General features: G+C 34.4%; 5 protein-coding genes across 6 annotated transcripts; 3 read left to right on the top strand and 2 right to left on the bottom strand.

Moving 5' to 3' along the window:
• The first annotated feature begins 186 nt into the window (after positions 1-186).
• Positions 187-3228, top strand: LOC145727420 (large neutral amino acids transporter small subunit 1). Its single transcript, XM_081976973.1, has 9 exons — positions 187-705; positions 884-1130; positions 1196-1321; positions 1381-1474; positions 1544-1588; positions 1646-1873; positions 1926-2022; positions 2081-2155; positions 2216-3228. The coding sequence occupies exons 1-9, from the start codon at positions 514-516 to the stop codon at positions 2534-2536; spliced, it is 1425 nt and encodes a 474-aa protein (XP_081833099.1). The 5' UTR covers positions 187-513; the 3' UTR covers positions 2537-3228.
• A 303-nt stretch (positions 3229-3531) lies between these two features.
• On the top strand, positions 3532-5698 carry LOC145727421 (uncharacterized). Of its 2 annotated transcripts, none has more exons than XM_081976975.1 (5): positions 3532-3906; positions 3959-4160; positions 4217-4400; positions 4455-4559; positions 4657-5698. In XM_081976975.1, exons 1-5 carry the CDS (start codon positions 3725-3727, stop codon positions 5100-5102), a joined length of 1119 nt encoding a protein of 372 aa, XP_081833101.1. In that variant the 5' UTR covers positions 3532-3724; the 3' UTR covers positions 5103-5698. The 2 variants fall into 2 exon arrangements, with proteins under 2 accessions (XP_081833101.1, XP_081833100.1); XM_081976974.1 differs by having other exon boundaries at positions 3533-3906; positions 4654-5698.
• A 92-nt stretch (positions 5699-5790) lies between these two features.
• On the bottom strand, positions 5791-7856 carry LOC145727417 (RING-type E3 ubiquitin-protein ligase PPIL2). The gene is made up of 7 exons (XM_081976971.1): positions 7243-7856; positions 6905-7183; positions 6673-6821; positions 6471-6622; positions 6198-6387; positions 6008-6147; positions 5791-5948 (listed from the first exon to the last, which is right to left on the bottom strand). The coding sequence occupies exons 1-7, from the start codon at positions 7802-7804 to the stop codon at positions 5855-5857; spliced, it is 1566 nt and encodes a 521-aa protein (XP_081833097.1). The 5' UTR covers positions 7805-7856; the 3' UTR covers positions 5791-5854.
• A 238-nt stretch (positions 7857-8094) lies between these two features.
• Positions 8095-11836, top strand: Ubc2 (ubiquitin conjugating enzyme 2). Its single transcript, XM_081976986.1, has 4 exons — positions 8095-8255; positions 10284-10545; positions 10602-10808; positions 10869-11836. Exons 2-4 carry the CDS (start codon positions 10293-10295, stop codon positions 10964-10966), a joined length of 558 nt encoding a protein of 185 aa, XP_081833112.1. The 5' UTR covers positions 8095-8255; positions 10284-10292; the 3' UTR covers positions 10967-11836.
• A 128-nt stretch (positions 11837-11964) lies between these two features.
• On the bottom strand, positions 11965-18594 carry LOC145727427 (CD63 antigen-like). Its single transcript, XM_081976983.1, has 5 exons — positions 18263-18594; positions 16372-16563; positions 16145-16315; positions 12992-13207; positions 11965-12931 (listed from the first exon to the last, which is right to left on the bottom strand). Exons 1-5 carry the CDS (start codon positions 18323-18325, stop codon positions 12866-12868), a joined length of 708 nt encoding a protein of 235 aa, XP_081833109.1. The 5' UTR covers positions 18326-18594; the 3' UTR covers positions 11965-12865.
• Between the last annotated feature and the right edge of the window lie 102 nt (positions 18595-18696).

Raw genomic sequence — 18696 nt, 5'->3', positions numbered from 1 at the left:
ACAATTTATTTTCACTTATTTTTAGATTAGAATTAGAAACCTGTATTCTATTCAGTGAGTTAAATGTAATTTTGAACACCTTGTATATAATAAAGCCCTTTACGCCAATAAGGTTTCACATCATAAGGCTTACGTCCTTGAATGTGTGAAACTACAAAAGAGCGCAATCAGTTTAAACAAGGCAATTCCCGTCTAGTCTCCGTAATTTGCTTAACTATCGAAAATTACAACAAGAAAATTGCTCCATTCTTAGAGACATAATGATGACGGAATAATTCGTGGCCTAAACTAGGCCGAATTAACTCGCATAATCCTTTCCGACTGTTTTGATAACAGGGAAAGTTCTTCGTGTCCGAACTTTGCCCTTTTATAAGGGAAAGGGTTTTGCCGCGTCTCCACGATGGTCCAGTATTGATCGGCGGCCTCGTTCGCACCCGAAAAACGTGTTCCCGATTTCTTCCTGAGGGATTTGTTGGTCGCGGTGCACGTGTCGAAATAAACGGGTCCGCCAAAATGGATCCCGAAAAGGAGCACGAGGAGGAAATCACCCTCAAACCGAAAATGACTTTACTCAACGGGATCACAGTGATCGTGGGTAGCATCATTGGATCCGGCATTTTTGTTTCACCTTCGGGAGTTTTGAAAAACACCGGGAGTGTTAATGTGTCGCTTCTGGTTTGGACAATTTCTGGTATTTTTTCGATGGTAAGTTCGTTTTAGTACGTTGCACATTAATTTTGTTTAGGGTTTCATTCATGATTATCCTTAAAACTTAATGATAAAATCTTTCAATAATATTTCCAGTTAGAAATGTGTGAATTTCATCCAAAGTACAACAATTTTTTGATTACCTTATACATTTTCATAGGGAAATTTTTTTTAGGTGGGTGCATACTGTTACGCTGAATTGGGCACCATGATTAGAAAAAGTGGAGCTGACTACGCCTACATAATGGAAACTTTTGGTCCTTTTTTAGCCTTCATGAGACTCTGGATAGAATGCATGATAGTTAGACCTTGTTCGCAAGCAATTGTTGCTTTAACTTTCAGTCAATATGTGATGAAACCGATTTTTGTTGACTGCGAACCGCCCGACAATGCTGCCCGATTATTGGCTGTATGTTGTATTTGTAAGTATGATTTTAATTTATCTTTATAACTTGATTTTTTAGGTGTTCAAACTATGATTTTTTAGGTGTTCTTACATTTGTTAACTGTTATGATGTTAAATGGGCGACGAGGGTACAGGATGTGTTCACTTACGCTAAACTCCTAGCTTTATTCATTATCATCGCAGCTGGGATCTACCAGCTCTTTCAAGGTATCTTTTCTACCATTGCAATAACAATGTATACAATAGTTGTAATTGAAATACTTTAGGACAAACTGCTCACTTCACCTTTGATAATTCCAAGTCAGAAGTTACTTCCATAGCCTTATCATTTTACTCAGGTCTTTTTGCCTACAATGGTTGGTAAGTCTTCTTTTATAAGTACTCGTATATAGTACCTTTCCTAGAGTAAAAGTCGTTGCTAATTTACAGGAACTACTTGAATTTTATTATTGAGGAACTGAAAGATCCAGTCAGGTTAGTTGTACTTGTTAAGTATTGCACTAGAGCACTAAAACATCCCTTTAACTATAGAAATCTTCCCCTGGCTATTGCAATCTCCTGCACCCTAGTTACGGTGGTTTACGTATTGACTAATGTGGCATTTTACACCACTCTTTCTCCAGAGGAAATTCTGGAATCTAAGGCCGTAGCCGTGTCCTTTGCCAACAAGGTGTTCGGTCCTTTGGCACTGTCCATTCCCGTCTTCGTGGCTTTGTCCACATTTGGTGCAGTTAACGGAATTTTGCTCACTTCTTCTAGGTAACCAATGAGATTTTGTAAAGGAAAATGATTGTTTGACTGGGTTTTGCAGGTTGTTTTATGCCGGAGCTTGTAACGGACAAATGCCGGAAATTCTTACCATGATACAAGCTCAGAGGATGACGCCTGCACCATCAGTTTTGGCAATGGTAAGAATTAGTCTAAGCATATACCTTGTTGCTGGGTATAAAAATCACCTTTTTACAGGCACTCTTATCGATGCTCTATTTAACAGTGTCTGATATTGATGCGCTGATCAATTATGTCGGTTTTGCCACTTGGGTAAGCCTATATATTGACATAAAAATCTAGAAGTTTAATAATTGTTATCACATATTTTAGCTCAGTATTGGTGTTTCGGTCCTCTGTCTGCCATGGTTGCGTTGGAAACAGCCCAACTTGGAACGACCCATCAAGGTGAACCTTTTCTGGCCCATCGCCTACATTTTGGCAACCATTTTCGTCACCGTTGTCCCGATGGTAGCCAGCCCTTATGAAACTGGCATGGGAGTGCTGATGATTTTGTCTTCGGTGCCGGTCTACTATTTGTGCGTGGCCTGGACTACCAAACCGGTGTGTTTCCAAAGTGCTTTGTGTTCCATGACAGTGTTTTTGCAAAAAATGCTGGTGGTAGTAGGAAAATCCAAAAAGTCGGATGTCTAAAGACTCTATATACAGCTGTGACAAAAGTTCATTAAGTAAATATGCATCCCACTCTTATCATTGAAATGTAAATTTGTTATATACAACCAAAAGTTAGTATTAAGAATACAAAAGCAGGACCTAATTAGTTTTGGGTGGAAACACGTAATCCTGACAATAATATTGACTTTGGTAGTTAGCTCAAAAAAATCTAGATTTTTTTTAAAACTATATTCAATAAAGGTGTCTCAAATGAAAATAGTCAGAACAATATTCATAGCAAAAAAAATCAGAATCTCATCAACCTTTGGGACCCTATATTTGTTTTTGGTGATTATTTTTATATGTATAAGTAATTATTAACTAATACTCCATTAGTAAATTGGAAAAGGAAAGTATTTAAGTAAGATATTTAAAAGTAATCTAAATAAAATAAAAGTATTCTTAAACTTTTAAAACTGAATATTTTACGTGGGATTCAGCCATATCCGCGTAAAAAGATGTGGAAAGCGCGTGTTCATGGAATTGTAACTTGTTTTTGCAGTTACGGATATTGATAACAGAAATGCTTAGTATGGGGTTTTTATCGGTAATTGCGACGCTTTTTATTCTAAAAACATATCCATTGATTGTTGCTATGGATTGATTTTTGTTGGCCACGAATGTATTTGATGAACTATTATAAATGATTAATTAAAAGACTGCTTACAGCATCTCAGAGTTTTATTAAGATAATTTGTTATTATTGTAGTGTTTGCATTCAGATTTGAATTAGAAAAAATGATATTTTACAGAAAATGTAATGATCAGAAGCAGCAGAGCTATAAAAAGTATATACCTCTGTGCTTTGATATTAATTTTAAAGACGGAAATGAATAAAAAGAAATCTGATTTAAAAATGTTTGTTAAGAAATGTTGAGTAAATAAACGCCAAACAAATTTAAAAGAAGAAGAAATTGTACTGACTGACATTGTTGACAGATTATCAGACAGTGACATTTAATTTTTTTAGTAATTATCACGTGTTGTTGAGGTAGGGGAAGAACAACAGTAATTTCCGTCATTTGTTTACAAATAAAGATTATTTATAAATAATAATAAATGTTAGTTTCATAACAAATCATTATTAATAGTTGACGAGAACAATTCAAAGTGGCGCGTTGTCAATAGATTTTTCGAAATTTTAACCTGACATCATCGCACTCCAACATGAACGTGCTCCAAAATGTCCGTTCTCGTCTGTCCGGTTATTTCCAGACAAAGGAGACACCGAAATTGGAGAACGTAAGCCTCTTAGACGTGTATTTAGAAAATATCATGAAGTTCTTTAGTAAGAAATATGCCCCTAAGTTGGAAAGTTTTTGGGTAGTGCAGTTGAGTGCAATGTATTTGTAAGTACAGCCTCTTACTTTTTGTACCTTTTTATAGCAGGTGTAATTTAAGGTTGCTTCTTCTAAGAAAAATTAATTTTTATGGATTTGTTGCTATCTTAGCCCTAGTTGCTTTTACCTATGACTGGTTATACAGAGAGAAACTATATGCAGCATATACAGGAGAATACAGGGATGTACAACAGGCATTTAGAACTGCTGTACAAAACTTTATTCATTATCTTTGCACTTTACGTAAGGAGAGTCAGCACATTGTGAGCATTTACATTATCAGTTAGACACCATTTATGCTGGATTTAAATTTTTCCAGTTCTATCCATTGATGGTGTTATTCTTTTGGGGAGTTTATCATGCTCGGGAAATTCAGAAGGTATTTTTTTACCTGTTGTGTTTAATTCCAGTTCTTAGTGTTATCAAACATGGTGTATGGCATCTGCCTGAACCAATTCTGTCTAAAATCCAGCAACAGTTTGAATCTTTAGGAATTCCTGGATGTAAGTAGACTGCATATTCTTAGAAGACTCATTTGAAATGTGCCATTTTAATAGTTTTAGATAAAGAAGACTACTTTTTTAAGGAATTTGTCATTGATTTGGTTAAGAAACATTTTGATAACCAAGCTGTTGTTTCTGACAAGGTCACATCTGAACAAGGTACTGGTAATGATTTTTTAACTTTTTAAAATAAAGAGTGAAACAAAAATCATCTACCAGAACTGGATTTAACAAAAAATCATCCTAATTTTAGCAGACAGCTTTATTAGTGGCCTCTCATCAATGCCTTCTTACTTGGAAGTGGTTGAACCAGCCATAGAAATTGAAGAAGAGGACCTAATGCCACAAACTGCAACTTCAGGCATATCAGTAACCCCAGGGGACCTGTCCAGTGATTCTGACACTGACAGCAAAGACATCAAGTTTGACTCCAATCATTTTAATACCAGTTCATCAGAAGATGATTTGCTTATTAAGAGTTTTCCTACAATTGCACAAGTTCCTGTTACAAGCGAATCGGTTGGCATGTTTCGCAGCGTAATGAACACGGTGGGTAGCAACATTGTTGCCAACATGTTCCAGTCGGCGGTTTACAGCCGAATACCGGAAACAAGGAGACAAGTTTCTAGCGAAAGCGACAGTAGCGACTTTGAATTAGTCAATGCGGAGGATATCGACAATGACATGAAAAAAAATGCATGAGTGGCTGTAGTGTGAGTACTTAACTTTATTTTGGAATATTTTACAACTTGACTATTTTCATAATAAAGTCAATATGATAGGTTTTAGGGTGATTTGTTATTTAAAAGACATTTTGCTGCACTATAATATTTTTGAGCAACATTTTTCAAAAATTGGCAAATAATCAGTTGATTGATATTTTTAAGTACAAACAGCAAATAACTTTGTTCTCAGATAATTTTTATCAAGGTCTTTCTTGAAATATGCTAGTCTTTATACTTCATTGCTTTTATTAAATTATGATTAGTATTATTAGCACTTCTGTGAATACTTACTCCCACTAATAATTTGGCTGTTTTACTTCTTATACCACTCATATAATGTATATTTTCTTTATTTAGTATTTATTTTTTAGGCGGTTTTTTGCGAGGTACTCATTTACAGCTTTATTACTGGACCAGCATTAAATTTAGATCAATTAATCACTTATTAATATTAATTCAGCTTGGTTCATTTAGGGCGAAGTTTTCTTGCAGTTACCTGTGGTTTTTAGGGTTTAACTTATAGTATTTTGTTAATTATGTATGCAAAAAAACAATAAACATTTATAAAACAAATTGGAGTGTTATGTTTCTAAAAAAAGGGTTAAAGGTAGGGATTCTCAAAGTTAAGATTTAAACTCACCAACATCTGGCAAGAATGTTATCCATTAATTAAAAAAAGTCTGGTTTTTTTGTTAAAAATTTTATATTACCAGACATACACAAACACTTTTACCAATTATTAAAATTAAATGAATATAAAGCCTTCTTTTTCTTAGAGTTACTCCCTGTAGGCTCTGAAGGAAGTTCAGCTTCCTTATTGGACCTAAAAGAACAGGTTAAGCAAAATTAAAGGTTTATTTACTTTATTGGTGTGTTGTTTACCTTTTAATGACTTCAGGCTTAATATATTTGCCCACTCCACTTCTGAAAGCCACCAAAGGAGTGTTTTTTGCATTTTTTTTCTTCTCTTCAGCAGCTTCCTTTTTCTCTTTGTTTAGTTCTTCCTCCCTCTCTTTAGCCAGCTGAAATTCATGTTTACAGTTTTATACTCTTGCAGCTTAACAACACCAACCAATTCGTCAGCTTCATCAAACGGATTAGTGAAAACTTGCGCTCTAATAATATACAGATCTTCAATTGGTCTATCTTTATTGTCAACCTCGACCCGTTCCAATTCAGTTAGGGTTTCCGTGCCTCCGACCAGCCTACCAAATACGGTATGCTTATTGTCCAACTGTTTACAGGATCGAAACGTTATAAAACTGAAAAATAGAGTTACTCAAGTCAGTGAAACATCCTCCCAGCTCTTAGAACGTTTTAGAGCCTTCTTCAACTATCAATTTACAATTGAGATCCATTAGTGTGTTTTCCTGAATTTGCCATACTTAATACGCCTCGCCCTGTATGGGAAAGATTCGGCCGGAACTCATCTTCAAATGGGGTACCCCAAATTGATTTTCCTCCGTTTCCCGTGTTGGTCGGATCTCCGCCTTGGATCTTCAAAACCTTTTGTAATAATATCACAAATATTTAAGATAAAAACGTACCATAAAATTTCGTATTGATCTGTGAAATTTTGTGCCATTATAGTAGCCATTTTCGCAGTGTTTAATAAAATTTTCACACGTTTTGGGCACTTGATCACAGTACAACTCTAAATTGAGCATACCCACGTTTGTTATCAACCTGACATAACCTGTAATTTTAATACACTCTCAATGCAAATTATTACATTTTACATTTCCTTAATTAGGTATTCATACTATTGTATCTGCTTACCCTTTTTCTTTACTCTTTCATATCTAAGTTCATCTTCATGCCTTATTGCAGCCTCATGCACTAAAGTGCGGCTCATAGAAGTGGAGGTAAAACTAGCAGCTACAGCTCCAGTAGAATAATGAGCAGCATTAATTCTATCAGCTTTTTCTGCAGTTTCCACTTTATTCACTTGAATAGTTGGAGCTTTGTAGTCTCTTTCCAATTCTGCTAATGTGTCTTTTGTTTCTGGATTAACAGTTTTCAGTCTGGCTTGTGGGTTTGATTTATCAGCAATCTCCTCTAAAATTTCCCACTCAAATTAGTATAACATTGTTTTTCTGTATCTGTGCTACACCTACCCTCAGTTTCTACTTTAAGATTTTTCTTAACATGATGAAACTGTGAGATATTGAACTTGGACAAATCATTGGGGTTTTGCAGTACAATGATATCTTTACGTTCAAAGGGTGTGTCATTGATTAAATCTTTCCAGTTCTTGTTTTTAATATTAAGCTGTTCCACTGCTTCCATCAGGTATACATTGCCAGTAGTAGCAATAGCCACCACGTGACTGCTATTAGTCATAGGTTTAAACAGGACAGGACATTCAAAAACACTCTCTTCATTTCTCTTAAAATTCAACTGAACCAAGGAGTGAAAGTCTAGGGGTTTTCCTGTGACTGGATTAATTTTGTACTTTTTTAGAAACGGAATTAAGGCGTCCAAATCGAAAATATTGCCTTGCAAATCGCAGAACGGGGCCTCAAACGGCTGCAAAGACAAGCAACAATGGTCAAGAGGCAACCTTTTGAAGTTTTGTTCTTCCTTTGTTTGGGTCCCCGATTTTTTCCCACCGTATAAGGTCGTCCATTCGGTGTACGTTAAGTACATTTTATCTTTCTGATGTTGTCGCTTACCCATTTTTGCCTGATTTATTCACTTTAAAATTGTAATGTTAAACACTTGTTTTTGTTTTTCTCTTAAAAAGTTAGGTTAGGAAAAATTAAACGTCAGTCAATGTCAAAAAAAAATAAGTTATGCCAACCTAAAATTTTTTTTAGTTCAAATTTTGATTTGGAATTTTGGTTATTCAGGCTTTTTTGGTTGGGTTATTTTGAACGCCTTTACATCCTAGCTTTTTTAATTAGCTTTGTGTTTGGATTTTTAGTATAATTATTTAATGTTAACTTTAAATTCGGCTGCTAATTAAAATTAATTTCACATTTGTATGTTGGCCAGTCTGACGTCTCTCTCTGGCATCTTGCTTCCAATTTCATCGAGATCTACGCCATGATCAGCCGTGCCAATAAAACAAGTTTCTTTTAAAAAGGGAGTGACTTTTTGAGTTTTCTTCAAAGATTAGGGCAACTGGGTAAGTAAAATGTCACCCGCAGCCTTTATCTGTTAAATGCGCATTCATTCGAAAGGTTTTCAACTCGAAAACATCGAGTACATCTGCTAAAATCCAAGAAAACAATTAGGAAATTACACAGTGTTTTTTTCAATGCATTTATTTAAATAAGTCTCCCGTAGGTCATCTACAACTGTTTCATTCACTTCTAGAGGACTTGGGCAATGGTTTTGATTAAAAAAGACAGATTTTTGCACTCTACTGGGGCTACTCTGGCCGCAAATCAAAATGGCCGACCCAGACATAGAATCAATTTTGAAATTGAAAGGGTCTTTTATGATCCAATATCTATCTGCTCCTCTGTCTTAAAGAAGTCGTGGTAAAGCTGCAGTTTTATGCTAACTCAGGAGTTTGTTTATTCTAAGAATTGTTATTGTTTTTCTTTGCTTTAATTACCATTTATAATCCAAACAAAGACAACTTATTATTGTCAAGTTGAATGCAATAAGAATATGAAGATTTGAAGATGGTTTAAATGTTATATTTTGTCTTGGGTTTCTACTTCTCACTTAGTAAATAAATATGATTTTTCCTTATTTGCATATTAATTAAAGCATGTAGCCAATAAGATGGTGCATATTTTGTACTTTTCTGCAGTGTTAGTAGTGTTTAAATTTATACAAAGTTAGTTTTGAAAATAGGCCCTAAAGACACTGCCTTCTCATGATCTTGCCAAATTGTATAACTTTCTCCTCACAAAAGATATTACTCAGAATATCACACTTCTAGCCTCTATGTAACCATACAGTCTTAGACAGCTTGAATATCTTATCTCAGCACAACTAAGTGGATTAGTATTGCTGTTACCATTTTAATGCTTTCCAGATAATAAAACTTTTCTGAGAAACTAACATTCATTAATTTTTCAATGGTACACTTGCATCTGCTATTAAAAGTAATTTGAATTGTGGATTGTGTGGTACTTTAACACACATAGATCATTTTGTAAACTGGAACAAACAGTTTAATCTGGATCTTGTAAAAATTGTAATAAAAAGAACTAATGTAAGTATTTAATGATAATTATAGAATTAAATTTAAAAGATTAAACTCTTAATTACTGTACAATGCCATTGAAATTCTTACAGGTACTTGAGAAAATCTGTTTTACTGAATATCAATAATATTTCAATACATTCATCACAATTGTTTGAAGTTTAACCTCAGAGAGTATTTTTGTAAAGTACATGTATGAATCCATAATTTAATGAAAATCAGAGTCCTAGAGGCTTCTGGCAAATTAAAACAATTGTAGGAAGGTTTAAAACACTTGAAGAGACCTGTGTCGCTTTTAAGAAGATTTACAGTAGCATTTAGAGATCTCTGACACATTCAAAATAGTCCCAGAGGTGTCTGGCAATTTAAAACAATTGTAGGAAGGTTTAAAACACTTGGAAGAGACCTGTGGCGCTTTTAAGAAGATTTACAGTAGCATTTAGAGATCTCTGACACATTCAAAATGGTCCCAGAGGTCTCTGGTAATTTAAAACAATTCTAGGAAGGTTTAAGACACTTGTAGAACCCACTGGCGCTTTTAAGAAAGTTCTCAGTAGAATTTAGAAATCTCTGGCAACTTCAGAATGGTCCTAGCGACTTCTGGCAAATTAGAATAATCCTGGGAAGGGCTAAGACCCTTGTAGAGGCCTCTGGCACTTTTAATGAGATTCCCAGTAGCATTAAGAATTCTCTGGCAATTGTAGTAAGGTTTAAAACCATTGTAGAGGTGTGTGGCACTTTTAAGAAGGTTCTCAGCACATAGACCTCTATGGAACTTTCAAAATGGTCCTAGAGAGGAAATTAGAACAATCCTGGCAAGGTTTAAGACACTTGGCGGCTGTTAAAGAAATTTTTAGAACAAAAACATGTCTGATTATTAATGTCTGAAATGGTTTTGATTTCAATTGTACCAAATTTAGGAGCCTTTAAGCAAATAAAGATAATTTCTTTGGTAGTGTATGTTTATCTTAAATAAATTTTTTTGTTTATCAGATTTGGATTATGTCTGCTGCTGGTTCCAGCGGATCAGGACGTGGCAGAGGACAAGCTGCCGTTGGTGACCAAAAAGAATCAAAAGAATCTAAACCGAATCCGAAAATGTCGAAAGCGTTAGGAACATCCGCAAAACGCATCCAAAAGGAACTGGCCGAAATCACTCTCGATCCTCCACCAAATTGCAGTGCCGGTCCAAAAGGAGAAAATTTCTATGAATGGGTCTCAACAATTTTAGGGCCTCCTGGTTCAGTGTATGAAGGTATATTTTTTAAGATTAAGTTGTTATTGTATTTGTTACATTTGGTAACAACGTAGGTGGAGTATTCTTTTTGGATATTCATTTTTCGCCTGAGTATCCTTTTAAGCCCCCTAAGGTAACGTTCCGTACGAGAATTTACCATTGCAACATCAACAGTCAGGGGGTGATCTGTCTTGATATACTGAAAGACAATTGGTCTCCAGCATTAACTATTTCCAAGGTCCTACTATCAATTTGTTCCTTATTAACAGACTGCAATCCAGGTAAATGGTTTCAGTGTAGGGTTATGGAAATGGGGTAGTATGTTTTGGTTATTGTTCCAGCTGATCCTTTAGTAGGCAGTATAGCTACCCAATACTTGCAAAACAGAGAGGAGCACGATCGTATAGCTCGCCTATGGACAAAGAGATATGCCACGTGATTTGATCCTGTGGGTTGTATTTTTTTTTACTTTATTCAGCGCTATGCCAGGGAAGGCAAATATTTTTTTATTATTTTAAGGCGTTGAGCGTTCGTACATTCTAGATGTTTTCGAAATAGTTAACTTATTTTTTTCCGAATTAGCTGTGTGGCGGTTCTCAAAAATAACTCACGCCCAAAGTGAACTGAAAAAAACATTGCGTCTTAGTTTTATTTCGTCCCAAATTTCTGTATATTCAAAGAGATCTTGTAAATAGAATACACATTTTGATTCACACTCTCCTAAGTCAGGTTTTTGTATCTATATATTTTAAAACTAAATCAAATCAACAATAATTGGACAGACTGAATTATTTAAGTTTCCATATCTCTCTACAACAATGCCAAACAGTGAAATTAAGTTTCCCCAAAAGTTTCTTCCAAAGTATATGCAGATAGGAAAAGGGACTTTAGAGTTATATTAAAGCCGCGGCAATGATAAAGGTTAGCCGTAATTCATATCAAACTATGTAATGCGTTTTTGTATAATTCGGTTATAAACCTTTTTATCAAACTACAAATTTAAAGTAGGTAAAAATGAAGCGCGGGATTAAATACGTCGTATACAAACTATGATAAATGTGTGTAAGCTCTGCAAAGTGGTGCAATTTAATCCTTTATTGTAGTTTGCTTGTGCAGAAACTAAGTAGAGTTTGCGATGATTTTTTTAACGTACAGTGATGTAATGGATGTACTGCAATATAAACTTCCTCGATCAGCTTCTAAGTGAGTTTTTTTACTAATATTAGGAGAATATGGACTACTTATTCTTCAAGGTACTGTTTAGTTTTTAATAATTATATGTAATAATAAAGTTTAGTTCGTAATGAAACTGGCGTTTTACTTATTCAGAAGAAAATACAAGCTAACACTTGAGCAGTGTCAAAACACTGTGCTTTCAGCATAAATTATTATCCTTCTACACATTGGATAGGTAAAAGGTTTGGTATTAAAAATCCCTTATCACGCACATGTATAAGTTGTTTATTTACTATAAATTGTAATACACGAGTAGATAATAAACATTTAGTAATACAAATCGGCTGATGTTATACTTTCTCATTAGAACGTTACACGTTTAAGATAGCCCATACTAAAATACAAAACCTCACAGATTTGTCAGTCACGAGTAAGAATATATAAATACGTTTTTATAAATTTTATTACCAGAATCGTTTACATACACTATTATTTATGATATAATAATTGATCACTCAACTTTTCGATCTGCACCGTATTATAAGCTCAGCAATGGACTTACTAGTCAATACGCGCAAAACAGTTCAGTCAGTAATGAAAATATATTTGAATTTAAAGTTCAAGAACTTCTTTTTGATTGGTGAATTTGGCAACCCCTGTACAAAGTCAATTTACCTATTCTATACCTATACTGTATAACTTAACAAACTTTTTTACTAATAAATACCCTCAGTAATAACCAATTACCTAACATAGACTAAAGAACCACATTGTGTGTAACACCAGATATAAAAATATTGTAATGTGAAATAGAAAAAACGGTTTAATTCCTTCAAGTCAATTTAACCAACTTCTTTGAGCACAATAAAAACGCAACACATCTTTGGTTTTCAAAAGCGCTAACTATAAAAAGTGTATAAAGGAATCAGTCTGTGGGAGTGAACACATATCCTTAAATTTGAGAACAGAAGTGACCAATACTTACAAAAATACTCTAACTTATGGCCAATCAATTATCGACCCCAAAACAAAAAAGTCACAACCATATAACAAAAACATAAAAATTAACAAAAAGTGAGAAATTTCGGTCCCTGAACCATCATAACAGTAGTTGGGATACCGCAACTCAAAACAAAATTAAGTCTTTAGAATCAAAAGAAATTTACACAGTTTCGTATTCTTTGCGAATGTGTCTGGCTAAAGCGCAGGCGAAGATTATTCCCAAAACCTGGATAATAAAATTGTGTATAAGTATAATATGATAACTAAACCAAAACAAGAAACTTACTTGAAATCCGGCGATTCCTAAACCGGCTGCTCCAATAACAGAAGCGTATTTGACTAAAAGTGTCCTCAACTCTTTAATACAGGATGCCGTGTAGTGATCGACACTTCTGTTACAGCTACCGTCATTTTGAGCGTTAGCGCAACAGGTGTGAGGCAAGGAATTGTTATGGTTTACTTTCTGCCAGTCGTCTGGACCATTCATGCCACAACATTCCAACTAAAATTCACATTAAAACGTAAGAATACAGAAAACAAAAGAGTTGTTGTGTGATTATTGACATGACAAACAATTGTTTTCATTGTTTTAGTCACCACATTACTAAGTGTCAAGTCATAAAACCATCGTTTTGCATCTCATTATCTAAAACAATTAAAAAAAAATGGAATTACCAGGCTTTTACAGTTTTAACTTTGTATAGAGATAGTTTAATTTTTTGAATAATTTAAATAACTTACAAACTTTTACCGTTCCTAAGTTATTTAGCAAAGATTGGTTTGATGCAACAAATTCTCAAATCAGTTGAAATTTGAGCACCCTGTAATTCGGTTATTTTTGGGTGTTCAGGGAGGCTGAACCACTCAAATTAACCGTCTTGAGCTCCTTTTTCCAGTGTTGTTGAGCAACAAATTCTATCTGAAATATTGCGTACAGGATGACCGAAAACAGGCAATCACCATAATTTTCATGCACACCCTGCATACTGGAAGCAAAAACGGTACTGCAAATTTGCGGTGCTGAGTCAAGGAGTCAATTAAGAACATTTTTGATCCCATGGATTTTTTTTAATTTTCCATCGTTTTTGAGTTATTTAGCAAAAACTGGTTCGATGCAACAAATTTTTAAATCAATTGAAATTATGGTTTAAAATTTGTTTCTCTTTCCAGTGGTGTAAAATCTTAAGGCTGTATAATTCCAGGGATGGGTAATCCACGATCTGCATTTTTTGATGCAGCCAAGATAAAAAACCTCCTCTGTAATGGAAAATTTTGAAAATCTGTATCTTCTCTTAAATTCATCTGCACCATAAGATTTTCTGCATCACGTATATATCTTTTCAGTAAGCGTTAAACATTCGGTTATTCTACTGCACGGTCCACAAAATTAAGAAACCCATCTAAATCCAAACTTTTCTTTTATCCAAACAATTTAAAAATATACAAGCAATAGGATGCAACTTAACCTATAATTTAATGTCGATGTCGCCTCAAGGTACCTTCTACCCTCCCTCGAAAGTTCTTCTCGGTCAAGGAACCCTTAAGAGCCGAGGAGCGTCAATGAAACAAATTCGGTTAAGGGTGCCTTAAGGATCGAGGGAGCCTCAAGAAAGAACTATGAATACGGACATAACTACAGTTTTAGCACTAGTCAACATATGCCATAACAGATAACAATATAATTCTAGTTTCTTGACAGGTAGCACAAAGCAGGATTTGACATTTTTTTCATCCTCAGCGAAAGCATTACAAGTGAGAGTTGAGAAACTTCCTATTCACATGACGTTTCTAAATGAACTTATTTTAAAACAGGGAACTAATTAGTTTGATATTATAGCAATCAAGTAAAAAATACAGTTATTGACATTAACCGCAAATGAGGACGAACTTTTTTATTTAAAATTGATAAGAACCGCTAATAGTGGCGCACTTTCATTTTCAATTTTCACGGCTGATAATCGAGGGTCAAACCGCAGCAGGCGTAATTAATAACTCGGTTTCTGAAATAATAAAGGATAATGCACTAGCATTTCACACAGTTTATGACCGTAATTACTCAATGATGCTAATAATAACAATTATTGTAATTTCGCTTGATTGTTCAATTTACTTACTCATGTGGTTGGGAGAATTTCAAACCAGAACGTGGTAACGCCATACTTACTTGTTAATATTTTATTACTTTCCTCAATAATTAACAAATCGATATTTCAAGGGCATAACTTATAGGAAGCTTTCAGTGAAACTTTTTGAAGGACAAATTACTCAAAACAGACTTATTACTACTGAAAAGTAGAAACAATATATTTTAAAAGGTGTGACACATTAAACCATGCCCCGTTGTTTTTCTAGTCAAGATTTATAGGATATTTTAAATAGAATCTTGTGCCGCTTCCCGCAGAATGAAAGAGGCACTAGAATTAAGTAATCGCCGGCTTGTGTCGAAATTAATTTTCTGCTTTGATACACTCAAAGGCGACATTTACCTTTGTTTGACCAGTTTGAACTAGAACAAATCTATAAGTAACTGGACTAGATATTGTTTCCGGTTATAGCAATGTAAATATTTTATCAGTTCAATATCGATTTTAGTGATAGTATTACCAATTAACTTATAAATGCATTACCCCACTTTCAGTAAGGAAGAGAAATTAAAAAAATCGATAGTATGAATAATTGTGGTTGCGTTACAGGAAATATTTGTCACCTACTATCCAAAGTCTGTCTGGATTCTCATCGTTACCGTCGTTTGTGTTAATCCAACCAAAAACCCGGCTTAAATTGTCTATTCAACCTTAAAGTGGGTTGATTGGTGTTAATTTAAAGGTTAGAAGTGGAAGACGAGTTTTATGCAATAAACAGCGCTATTTTTAGCTCAAATTTTTTAAACTGATTTGAAAATCAATAAATTTAGGGGAATAAAAATTAAAATTCACGTTTTTATAATTTTAGATGTAGAGAAATCTAAAAATAAGATTTGATGACACAATGTATTTTAAAACAGTCTGAATAGCTATGAGCGAGTGGTTTTGAGCTATTTAGGCCTACCTGAGTTTAATTTATGTTACCTTAGAAGTAAGTTAAAATTAGATCCGGAGAATCAAATATAATTTTTTAAAAAAATATTGCATACAGTTAGAAATTAAAGATGATTGTGCGAGAAAAACTGCTTCTGTTTGAGTTTACACAAACGACAAACATAAACACTTCTCAGTGATTATCTTCAGGTGCAAAGCGAACTGATAAAAACTCCACTGCTAACGCATTCCAACCTAATCAGGTTCAACTTATTCTAGTCACTCTTTGCATTTCCTGGTGATATAATATGGTTGACCAGCTATTAATTAAGACTATAGCGTCACAAGGTTTATTATTAATTAATTTAATAATATGTAACCCTGAAGTGCAAAACTAAATTTTTGGAGCAACAAAATCTCACCTCATGTTGAGCAACGTCCCAAGTTCTTCGAATATCATCGTTGTCATAGTATTTATACATAGTGGAGTTCAATTTGTTTTCTAGCATTCGTTCCACTTCACTTCGATTGATGTAGCCTACAACTCCAGCGGCTGTTTCGGCAATCAGTATGACTGCCAACAGCACTGAGAACTATTGAAAGCAAAAAATATTGTATTTTTTATCAAATTTTTCCAATTTCAACTTACTGTTATTATCATGCAATGGTTTTCCTTCACAGCTCCGCAACAACCAAAAAATGAAATCAGGAAAATGACAACTCCAACGGTGATGAGAATTATCGGCGCTATTTTATAACTCGGATAGACGAAATTTGAGTAGCTGGAGTAAATGTGGATGTGGGAGATTACTCCAACAACCAGTATAGCTAGACCTGATATCTGCAAAATTGAAAATCGACATTAGAAAAATAATTGAAAGTTGTTAATATAAGATTTATTTTGCATTTAGTAAACTCATTTAAGCAGAATATTTATTATGTTCTTTTAAACATACAGGTGTTCACATTTTGGCAGGTATGTTCTTGACACTTTGTACTATCTACAGGGTGTTTCGGGTTTTAATACGCAAATTTAAACCATCTTCTACATATAAAAATAACTACAGTTTGCTATATAAACTATATTCCAAAAATGCTTCATTAAAGAAATACGCAGTGTCAAAGTTTTAATTTTCTCTTAGTTTTAGCTCCCCAAACTTTTTTTTAGTGCGCCAATGTTTTTTTTTTTAATTCAAAATCCTTATTCGATTTAGAAACTTTTTTGTAACATTTATTTCTTCCGTATCTGGTAACCTTTTTGAAGCAAATTTTAATTTTCGGAAAAGACATCTTAATTTGATACCTAATGCAAATTGGAGCATTAGGAAAATTAGGAAAAGTGTTTTTTTCTGATAAATTTGTAATTTTCACGAAAACTGTGACAGTACGAAAAAAAAAGTTTCTAAATTGAACGAGAAATTTTAATCTTTTTAAGAAAATCATTAGCGCGTCAGAAAAAAGTTTGGGAAAGAAGAAAGAGGCCTAAACCCCAAAAAATAACTCCATGTAGAGTTTTGCAAAAGTGGGCTTATCCAATTATGTAGGCTATTTTGGGCATGTTAGTCCAAATTTGGGCAAATATCTCAAAAACTGTAAGAACTAAAAAAAAATAAAACATCCTGTATTTCTTTAACAAATAGCATTTTGGAAAAATAATTTATACAAGCAAACTATACTTATTTTTAGACGTAGAATACGCGGTTTAAGTTTGCGTGTTAAAACCTGAAACACCCTGTATATAGGCATGGAAAGTTTCAAAATAGGAAACCAGTGATAAGAAAAGAGGTAGGTACATTAAAAATCAATGGACTAGAGACTAGACCAAGATGGTAGATAACGTCATTCGACAGTTGGTCACATCATGACCACTTCGGCCGCATTCGTTTTCACGCTCCACGGAGCGAGCAGAACTTTTTCTACGTCACAATGACGTAATTTGACAGTTGGTCAAATTATGTTTTTGCCAAATTACGTCATCGTGACGTCAAAAACGCTCTGCTCCCTCCATGGAACCTGAAAAATAGTTGACATCTTGTGACTAACCGTCCAATTACGTCACATCCGCTTCGGCAAACTGACACATGTCACTTTTACGAACTTTGTCGCCCATCTTTGTTTTGCCCATTGACTTGTAATGGTTCTTTCATAAATACAAATTGTTGAAAAATGTTACAGGTCAGAAGAAACCCTGTAATAGAATTCTAAGAAATCCCTGATAGTAATCCTGGAAAAGTAATAACACCCTAAACCAGTATCATCCCTGTATATAATTCGTTCATTTAAACTAATCACGTGACAGGTGTCAACAGTGTAAAAATTAGTACCTGGGTACTTTACCCAAATTTTTAGGTAAAACCAAAATTAAATAGAAAAGATCTCAATTAAAGAATGCAGGTACAAAAACAACTTTTTTCCTAAAACCTTCCGACATAGCTATACAAAAGGTCTGCATAAACAATCTAAGGTATAGCTAGGTGTACTTTTTGAATTTGTGGTCAAAGCAAAATTGTATGGTAACATGCAACAAAGTAAAAACTTACCGCAAACAACAGGTTGAAACAAAACATTAGGTATTTAACACAGGTCATGCCGCCCGACACCATTTTCGCTTTTTAACTGTAAAACGGGGCTCGTCTAAAGCCGCTCTCTGCAAATTGAAAGAATTTTCTGCAGTGCTCCAATAGCCTCGATGATTTTTGCCGTTCCGGCCTTAATAAACTGTTTTTTCGCAGAATAGAAAGTCGAATACAAACATGAGACAATAACAACGACACTGCTTCTTGGGCAACAAGCACCGATTAAGTGAAAGACATAAAATTGAACCGGGAACGACGCAACGACGAGCGCGGAAGCAAAACAATTGAATTTTATTCAGCCATTCAGAAGAGAGGATTTGTGGGGTGGGCGTTGTAGTGGGGGTAAAAAACGCAGTCCCTGTCAAGGCTGACTTGACTAGAGCAGGGTATGTCAAATG

This window comes from Ips typographus, linkage group LG4 (assembly GCF_016097725.1).
Source record: "Ips typographus isolate SLU linkage group LG4, UJ_Ityp_2.0, whole genome shotgun sequence".
Taxonomy (NCBI): Eukaryota; Metazoa; Arthropoda; class Insecta; order Coleoptera; family Curculionidae; genus Ips; species Ips typographus.
This window is presented reverse-complemented; position numbering and strand designations above follow the sequence as displayed.